Raw genomic sequence first — 10127 nt, 5'->3', positions numbered from 1 at the left:
ATTATATAAAAATACAAAAAATATATTAAAATAAAGAAAATCTGAAAATTACAAAAATATACACTTTTGGCAGTGAAAAAACATTTTTGTAAAAGTTCTTTTATAAAAGTATTTTCGTATAAGTGCTTTTGTAAAAGTACTTTCATAGAAGTGCTTTTATAAAAGTGGTTTCGTAAAAGTGCTTTTATAAAAATGTTTTCATAAAAGTATTTTTCATAGAAGTGCTTTTATAAAAATGTTTTTATAAAAGTGCTTTGTAAAAGTTTTTCCATAAAGCGCTTTTGTAAAAGTACTTCCATAAAAGTGTTTTTATAAAATTACTTCCATAAAAATTCTTTTGTATGTATAAAAGTACTTTTAGAAAAGTGCATTCATAAAAACGTTTTCGTAAAAGTGTTTTCATAAAATTACTTTCATAAAAGTGATTTTATATCGGCTTCAGTTTTGATTGGTTTCAAATTTGACAAGGGTTTGGCATCATGATCGGATTATTGGAAATTTGATTTAGATCCAATTCAAACCACTAAGAATATGGACCGATTTATTTTGGATTGGACCAATCCAATAATTATAACAGGTCATCTAAATCCGATTTGATAAGGTTTAGATCGAATTGAATCCAATCCAAAACCAGTCGATTGACACCCCTAGTTGAATGGAATCAGAATGAATTGCCACAGGTTTCTTCAAAGAGAAAAAGAATAATACATATATCTGGAGTCTGGATGCATCCAAAAATATTATTCTTGTTGATCTTCTCTACCACACTTAGCTGTACAAAAGTATTATTTAAAGTTTGAACCCAAAGGTTCCAGCAGATTAAGATTACCCTAGTTGTAAGGAAAGAATAGTGGGGGCATACGGATCAAAAGTGATAATGTGATATGGCATAATTGAAGGGGGCTAGAAGAATTAATGAAAAACCGAAAAAAAAGAAAGATTTGAATGAAACTGTAGAAATAATAAGAAATGATTTAAGCACTCATAATTTAAACGATGAATATGACACTAAAAAGAACAGAATCACAAAATGGAATACGTGTAACCCACATTGAATACTTTGGACAAAGCTGATATTATATTAGTCCTAAAAAATGATATGAAAAAGGAGGTTAAGGGGAAGTTATCAATGGCGCCTGACAGGAAAAAGGCATTTTATTATTCCAATACATTCAATTACCAAATTTAACATATATCTTATAGTATAGTGCCCATTGATATTAATTCAGTAGGGCTGTGTGTGGTTGCACACAAAGTGAAGGAATATGAAATGGTTATCGTGGTAAGGAAATAAATTACCTTATTAATTTTGCTGGTGTTTTGTTAAATTTCACAAATAAATATCTGATTAATAGAGAAATATATTTGAAAGATATAAGAAGAGCGGCCTCGATTAAAAGAAATATCAACTATTCACTTCCCTTCAAATAGATCTGACTTTTTTTTTTTTTTTGGAAAATATTTCATTTTCCTCATTCATTTTATGTGCAACCAAATGCCATAATTGATATGGGTTACTATTTGGTTGTGGTACATTAATTGCTCAAAATCAGTTAAACATATTCTTACTAGTACATGTTTAAAGTTTCTGTGAATCATATCAAGGGTCAATATATAGTACATTAAAAACAAGAACGGTGAACGAATATCCATTAGATTAGATTAGAGACTAGAGTATATAAATATTGTAAACTTTTCGAAGCATAATACTAAACTACCAAAGTCATATATATTGACAAACACCCCCTCCCCCTGAATAGCTAATTTTTGGTTTCAAATATGTTTTCCATGTATTTCCAAACCAAGATTATGTTTTGTTTTTGAAACTCATAAAATCATAATACTGATGACAATAAAATTTACATCCCAGATGGCAATTTATATAAGGTTTGTAAAGATTTTTCTACTTTCTCCTTCCTTTCTCTAAGTTCAGATCTGTGCCCCACAAAGGGACACCTCACAACGTTTCACAGCACATTTTCGTCGTGTATTGAAATTTTTTTTCGATAATGATATCATCATTTTTAGTACATCATCAGAAGATATTTTTAATACACAACAGGGATGTACTGTGGGACATTGTGGGGCGCCCCTTTGTGGGGCATAGATGTGAACTCCCTTTCTCTACTTTCTCCTTCAAATTAAACCCATCCTAAATGGTTTTTAGAATTATTTCCCTGAGAAGACGGAATGAATTGTTCACTTCACACCTTAAAGGCTTAAACAACAATTTATCAGCTCTAAGAAATTCCTGTCTTAGAGCCGATAACTTGTCTGCATTGGAGCTGGGCCTCTCTCACACATCATTATTAATGGAGATCTGTAAAAGATAAGTATTCTCCGGTTGAACTTCAACACTAGAGTTCATACGATTCAATACCGTGATTGCTGATTGCAGGAATTTTTGTTGACTTTTGTCTCTTAGAATAATATTTAGGCTCAGTTTGGAAAGAGTATATATAAATATATATGTACATACAGTGCAAAGCCTTATATTTTATATTTTTAAACCAGTTTGTATTTTTTCTCTTTCCAAATTGAGCCATCAATTCTCAATTGATTTTAACCAAATTTAGGGATTTTGATCCTTCAGTCTAACAGACTGCCACAAATTTATTTAGACAGCCTTGCTTTCTACCTAGCTAGAAACTTAATTATGAAATTACTGAGAGAATTATAATCAATCCAATTTCCCATAAAGAAACAAATAAAACAAAATTTGAACCATCAATGACCGAGAAACAACAATTGAGCAGAGCTCAATCTCTACCGTCCATAAGCTGGAGAAATGTATGTAGAGACTAGAGAGTCAAACTAACCCAGAGCAGTCTGAGCTACAAGCCTCCAAAATCCTCCAAGCCACGCCAAGTCTCTGAAAAGTAGTAGCCAAACCAAACCGCACGCCAATTTTCAAACCTATCAAATTAAATTTAATCACAGTCACAGCTATAAGAATACGCGCACTAATTCCATTTAAGACTTGAGACCAATTCATAGGAAAGCGTTTTCATGTGAGGGGCACATAGCCAGAGAGAGAGAGAGGTCCGAAAGACAGACGCAGAGAGAGGTGCGAGAGAAGAGGCTTCATTCTCCCTCCCCTTCTGAGCTCTAGCAGTTTTTGGAGGGAAGGGGCGATGGAGAAGCGAAGGCAATATGAATTCCCGAGATTTCTACACCATTGGTATCTTGTAATCTTCACCTTAGCACTACTTGCCACAGGTCAAGCTTTTGATTATGGCGACGCGCTCTTAAAAAGTCTGCTCTACTTCGAGTCCCAACGTTCAGGCCGATTACCCTACAATCAGCGTGTCACATGGCGGGACCATTCCGGCCTCACCGACGGCTTAGAACAAGGAGTTAGTTCCTTTATCCATCCTGCCCAAATCGTTCAATTCTCTATGTGAATGTAATGTCATTGAAATTATGCCCGAAATATTGATTACAGGTGGACTTAGTCGGAGGGTACTACGACGCCGGTGACCACGTCAAGTTCGGACTTCCGATGGCATTCACTGTAACAATGCTCTCGTGGGGTGTCATAGAATACGGGGAGCAGATCGCGGCAGCGGGGGAGTACGAGCACGCACTCGAGGCGATCAAATGGGGCACCGATTATTTTATTAAAGCCCACACTAGCCCAAACGTTTTATGGGGCGAGGTAATCTCAATCTGCATTGCTCCCAGAAAGCAAAATACCAGAAATTCTTTACCCGTTACGATCGGAATTCTCATAGCAGAGTATATGAAAATGATCAGGTAGGGGACGGGGACACCGACCACTACTGTTGGCAACGGCCGGAGGATATGACGACATCGCGACAAGCATACAAGATCGACGAGAACAACCCGGGGTCGGATCTAGCCGGTGAGACAGCAGCAGCCATGGCTGCCGCATCAATCGTGTTCCGGAAATCTAACCCACATTATTCTCACCTGCTCCTACATCATGCCCAACAGGTGAGGGAGATGGATACAAAGAGCACATGTTAATCCGCCAAATTTAGTGGAGTTGTTGTTAAATCCAGAGGAAGTTGCTTATTTTGCCCTTCTCTGCAGTTGTTTGAATTTGGTGACAAATACAGAGGAAAGTACGATAGCAGTATTGGAGTGGTGAAGAACTACTACACGTCGGTGAGCGGTTACAAAGACGAGCTGTTGTGGGCTGCTTTGTGGCTTTACAAAGCCACCGACAGGGTTGATTATCTCAAATACGTTATCAACAATGCTCATTGCTTTGGTGGGATCGGTTGGGCCATTACCGAGTTCAGTTGGGACGTTAAGTACGCTGGCGTTCAGATCATTGCTTCAAAGGTAAACCCTTCCACTCTCAAACCAAACCTGAAACCTGGTCTGGTTATGGTTTTCTCTTCTGCTGGCTGCTGCTTCCTCCTCTCTTCTTCTCTTCTTTTTTGGTTAATGTTTAATTGACAAGAATCATTCAGAGCCCCTTTTAATTGTGCTTTTACTTTTTCGAAGAATTTATACCTGAAGTAAGTCCTAATTAACCGGAGGATTCAACTTTCAAGTGGGTCCCGCTTTGAATCCAGCTTCAGCTTGTACGAGCAGTGGGATGGAGCATTTTTGAATTGGAATTTGTTGTATGGTAATTTTGGTGGCACATGCATCACTTTCATCTCTTTCTAAAATCATTCAGATTCAGTTTTGAACTTTCCCTGTTTAATAAACCCAAGAGAAATCTTTATCAAGGATTAATGGAGTGTCTGGACTGTGGAGTCTGGTGCCTCCACCCGTCCTTACGATCGCAGGTGTCCCACGTTTCGCCTTCGAGATCTATGATGGAGACCACCCAATCTTGTACTTATTCCCACAAAAGTTTGTTTTTTTCCTCTTTAAACTGTTAAAACGCCACAGATCTACCGATATTATTATCCATTTTCTACTATAGAATAGTTTATAGATTTTTCATCTGGTTCGCATTCCACATGTTCGATGCATTGCAGAGAATTGTACAATTAATATTTAATATCACCAATTATTTAATGCAAAACAGGGATTTAGTTATGCGAGAGGGATCAAACCCAGAAAAATAGTTATAATAGGAGCTTTCACTAAGGAAGGGGTGTCATAATTCTGATTTCTGAAGCATTATTTCTTCCGTGCAGCTGCTGATGGAAGGAAGACACGAACACAAGGAGCATTCTCACGTACTGGAACAGTATCGCTCCAAAGCTGAATATTATCTCTGTGCCTGCCTAAACAAGACCATATCGGCCAACGTCGACCGCACGCCGGGAGGGCTTCTGTATATCCGTCAATGGAACAACATGCAGTATGTGTCGACGGCAACGTTCCTTCTCACCGTTTACTCCGACTATCTGAAACACTCGGGCCAAAAGCTCAGCTGCCCGGCAGGAGAAGTGGAGCACCAAGAGATACTCAAATATGCCAAGTCCCAAGTGGATTACATCTTGGGCTCTAACCCAATGGGCATGAGCTACTTGGTGGGTTACGGCCCAAAGTATCCCCGGAGGGTACACCACAGAGGGGCTTCTATTGTATCATACAGAGAGAACAAAGGGTTCATTGGGTGCACACAAGGTTATGACAACTGGTATGGACGGGATGAACCAAACCCCAACATCGTGGTGGGGGCCCTAGTTGGTGGGCCCGATTGGCAAGATAATTTTAGGGACCAAAGGGGTAATTACATGCAGACCGAAGCCTGCACTTACAATACTGCTCCCTTGGTTGGAATTTTCGCAAAGCTTCACCAATTACAACTACAATTAGGGGAGCACAAGCTCTCCCGTACTCCATCTTTTTTTGCTTCTTACTAGATCCAAATTAAACTGCAGATTGTATAGGAGAGTTGTTTTCTTTCTTTCTACAAATTGGTTTTTTTTTTTCGGTGGCAGATGAATCAAGAAGCTCCGCGCCAAGCCACCTCTATGTGTATGTATCCTCATTCTTATATATAAGGAAAAAAAAAAAAACGAAAAGAGTATTCACCCGCAAATTTTATGATTTACGATTTGTGTTGATTTTCTTTCTTCTTCCTGTGCTGTGAGAATTAAAGCAAGTTTAAGATGATAAGATAATTAATAATAAGACCAAGGTAACGACGAGTCAAATTATGTAATATAATATGCAATAAAATGCATGTGAAGTGAATACGCCATAAATAGTTTTAATTTGTCTTCAGAGTTCAAAGAAGAAGCGGGTGAAGTGTCCGAGCTCAGATTTTCTGTTCACTATTCTTATACATTTTCTATCCGCAGTGAATTGAATTGCAGTCACACATCTTTCAAATCAATTCACACGAATAGAGAACGGGTAGGAAAAGTGAGCAGAAAATCCCGAATGAACGGGTCCTCCAATATAGATGGATCTATTTTTTATATGATTGGTAGCTGAAACTTATAAAATTCTGCCAACCTTCTGGATTCTGGGATCGTGAAAAAAATGAAAAGGATGGTGGATCAGACCTTGTATGTCTAAATATATAAAAATATGTTACAAATTATCAGATGAAATTCATCGTCAATTAATTCTTGTCGCTTCATCTGGGAATTTAAAGAATCAGTTAGTTTTTTTAATAGATAAATAAACTATATTATAATAGCAAAATATCAATATAATCCTGATCGAACATCTGAACCTGTTAACTAATTTTATCAAAAAAGGAAAAATAACGGTTCAATATAAAATCAGAATTTTTAGACCCAAAATACAAAATACAGTTTGAGTTGGTTCGTTAGCCCATGTCTTCTGAATTCTTCAACAAAGCGGGCGTCACGCCGTCACCTCTAATTAAGGAGAGTAAAAGCTAAACAGGGAGTCAAAGGTTTTCAAATCCCCCGATATTCATGGTGTAAAAGGTCTAGGCCACGTGGATGTCTATGTGTCACATCTTCAATCAACATGACAAGTAAGCGTTATTTGCCCCCACTCAGTTTTACTAACTTTGCTGTTGAGATTATAGTAGACCGGACTGAGAGAAAGAGAGAGAGAGAGAGTGAATTTCGAAATTATGTGTTTTGGAGTCTGATTCATCAACGGTGATCAACGGTCATCAACGCACCAAAACCAGAGCCACGCGGGTGCGCGCAAAGTGCGCCTCTAAAGCGCCTCATTGTGCCACACACACGCACGCGCGCACACGCACAGTATCGAATCCCCATACTCTCCTTTACTAATTCTAAGGAGTGTAAATCAGCTCCTATTGAAATACTGAAAACAAACCTTGTAATTATCCAATGTGGGATAAGTTCAAAACTGAGTTTTTTTGTTTTTTTTTGTAAGAGAAAAACTGATTTTCCAACCAAGTGTGCAGATGCAATTTCTCATGTAATTGACCAATCAAACCCATTGGATTTAATCTCTTATGAGATTAAAACCAACAATCCCCCACATTGATTGATCAATTACATAGTTCTCTCTCAATCCAAACTACTATGACACAGTTATGCATACAAAAGATGTTTATCAACTTAAACATCTTGTTAGTATAGTTATCTCAAAGCCTTATCAAAGTTATTGGTGGTAAGACCTTAAACCAACTACTCTCAAGATATACCAGAGACACCTATACACATAAAAATGTTCAGTCTCTACAAGAGTTTCAAATTTTGCCCAGCACTGTTATGGCCATGTGCTTCTTTCCTGGTTTCATGAACAATCCCAAGAGCAAACCCAAACACTCATGAGAAGCGGCACCACTTCTATGTTCACATAGGTGAAGTTCCACTATGTGCTCCGTTATTTAACACATTTCAGAACCTCATTAAGAGTTTATCTCAACCTCTCATCATAACGGACAACACTGTTTATGTTGTGATGAGAAATTTCTCAATGTCAGTGCTAACAGTCACATTGTTGTAACTTGTTGTTACCCGTTAAACCCAATACTGATAGCTTTTCAGTTCAAGTTGGGTTACCATTACAGGTGACTAAGTAAAAGGTTTTAATCCCATCTCTTTAGTTGTCATTCTTACCAATTCTTTGACTAAACCCTTGGTAAGATGATTAACCAAATTTTTACTTGACCTCACATAGGTTATAATGATGACTCCATCTTGAATCAGTTGCCTAACAAATTCATTTCTTAGACTTATATGTTTGGACTTACCATTGTAAGTACCACTGTAGGCCCTTGACATAATTGCCTCACTATCACAGTAAATGGAAATTTGAGGCATAGGATTAGGCCAAAGTTTTATATCCAATAACAAGTTCCTAATCCATTCAACCTCTTTTCGAACAGCCGCTAAGGCTATGAATTCGGATTCCATGGTCGAGTGAGATATACAAATTTGTCTCTTGGATGCCCAAGAGATTGCACCCCCATCCAGGACAAAAATCCATCCAGATGTGGACTTGTTATCTCCATTACCGGTAATCCAACTTGCATCAGTGTACCCTTTTAGTACAGCTGGATAATCACAATAAAACAAGCCAAGTTCCAAGGTTCTCTTGAGATACCCAAGAACTCTCCCAACTGCCTTCCAGTGCTCTGCACCGGGATTACTTGTAAACCAACTGAGTTTACTTACTGCAAATGCAATATTAAGTCTGGTACAAAGCATAACATACATCAACAGTGATCAACGGTCATCAATGCACCAAAATCAGAGCCGCCCATCGCGAGCCACGTAGGTGCGGGCAAAGTGTGTCTCTAAAGTGCCTCATTGTGCCACACACACGCGCAATATCGAATCCTCATACTCTCCTCTACTAATTCTAAGGAGTGTAAATCAGCTCCTATTGAAATACTGAAAACAAACCTTGTAATTATCCAATGAGGGATAAGTTCAAAACTGGATTTTTTTTTTGTAAGAGAAAATTTGATTTTCCAACCAAGTGTGCAGGTGCAATTTCTCATGTAATTGACCAATCAAACCCATTGGATTTAATCTCTTATGAGATTAAAACCCAACAATCCCCCACATTGATTGATTAATTACATAGTTCTCTCTCAATCCAAACTACTATGACACAGTTATGCATACAAAAGGTATTTATCAACATAAACCTCTTGTTAGTATAGTTATCTCAGAGCCTTGTCAAAGTTATTGGTGGTAAGACCTTAAACCAACTACTCTCAAGATAGACCGGAGACACCTATACATATAAAAATGTTCAATCTCTGCAAAAGTTTATTTTAAACTTTCTAAAATTAGCTTAAAATGGACTTTCCATGTTTTTTTGCCACTCCGTCTTTTGACCGCTAGATCTTCCACAAACCAAACAGAAATAAATCAAAAAACCGAGTAGAAAAATATGCCAAACAGGTCTTCAGTAATTAAAATTTAGAATCCTTCTTCCTGTCTTTCTTAAATCGAATTCCTTAAAAAGGATTTGGGAAAAAAATTCTGGGTCTATCAAGCATCAATTTGGGGAAGAGGGCATACACAATTCCATGAATTTTCAAAGCCTTTACTCTCTTATTTTGAAACTCCCAAACAACTATCAACTAAATCTCTGTTTGATTTGAAAGAAAAAATAAGAAAAGAAAGGGAAATGCAAAAAGGCCTATACAAACCTTCTATAGATTTCCCTGACTTTCTCTTGCTTTCCCTACATTTTTCTTCAAATCAAACATATTCTAAAAATCTTTCGATATAGAAATGGTGATAAAGATGAGCTGGTATTCGTCAAAATTCACAATGTCGCTCTTCATTTGGAAATTAGCACGTTGAGTATAGAATGTGTGGTCGATTCCCGTTTCCCAAAGTAAAACGGAATTGTCAAAAAAGCGTTATTTTGTTTTAAGGAAAATTAACCTCACTAGGCGCATAAAAGGTGTCGTGGTGTAGTCGGTTATCACGTCAGTCTAACACACTGAAGGTCCCCGGTTCGAGTCCGGGCGACGCCATTTTCTCAAGCGGGGATAGCTCAGTTGGGAGAGCGTCAGACTGAAGATCTGAAGGTCGCGTGTTCGATCCACGCTCACCGCATAGTTTTTACGAACAGCAAGCATGTATAATTTTGGGAAAATTATCCAGTGGAGCAAAGGGAAGTTGGTTTTACTATAACAGTGAATGGACAGACTCAGCATCAGAAGTAAACTTAATTTGTTATTCGGTCTTCTACAAAAATAATGATTAATAACCTCTGATAAATACTAGTTTATTTGATTATTTCTACCATGGCTACTAATAATTAGG

General features: G+C 37.6%; 1 protein-coding gene and 2 non-coding genes across 3 annotated transcripts; all 3 read left to right on the top strand.

The window, feature by feature from the left end:
• The first annotated feature begins 2975 nt into the window (after positions 1–2975).
• LOC148878348 (endoglucanase 11-like) lies at positions 2976–5977 on the top strand. Its single transcript, XM_088953271.1, has 5 exons — positions 2976–3356; positions 3446–3658; positions 3757–3957; positions 4057–4311; positions 5124–5977. Exons 1-5 carry the CDS (start codon positions 3135–3137, stop codon positions 5796–5798), a joined length of 1566 nt encoding a protein of 521 aa, XP_088809397.1. The 5' UTR covers positions 2976–3134; the 3' UTR covers positions 5799–5977.
• Positions 5978–9761: 3784 nt separating this feature from the next.
• TRNAV-AAC (transfer RNA valine (anticodon AAC)) lies at positions 9762–9835 on the top strand. Its single transcript has one exon. It is a non-coding gene; the product is annotated as a tRNA-Val (tRNA).
• A 9-nt stretch (positions 9836–9844) lies between these two features.
• On the top strand, positions 9845–9917 carry TRNAF-GAA (transfer RNA phenylalanine (anticodon GAA)). Its single transcript has one exon. It is a non-coding gene; the product is annotated as a tRNA-Phe (tRNA).
• Positions 9918–10127: the final 210 nt, after the last annotated feature.

This window comes from Nelumbo lutea, chromosome 1, assembly GCF_056320005.1.
Source record: "Nelumbo lutea isolate HS-2025 chromosome 1, American lotus-T2T, whole genome shotgun sequence".
Taxonomy (NCBI): Eukaryota; Viridiplantae; Streptophyta; class Magnoliopsida; order Proteales; family Nelumbonaceae; genus Nelumbo; species Nelumbo lutea.
Note: the sequence above shows the minus strand (reverse complement) of the source record. Positions and strands in the feature narration are given on the sequence as shown.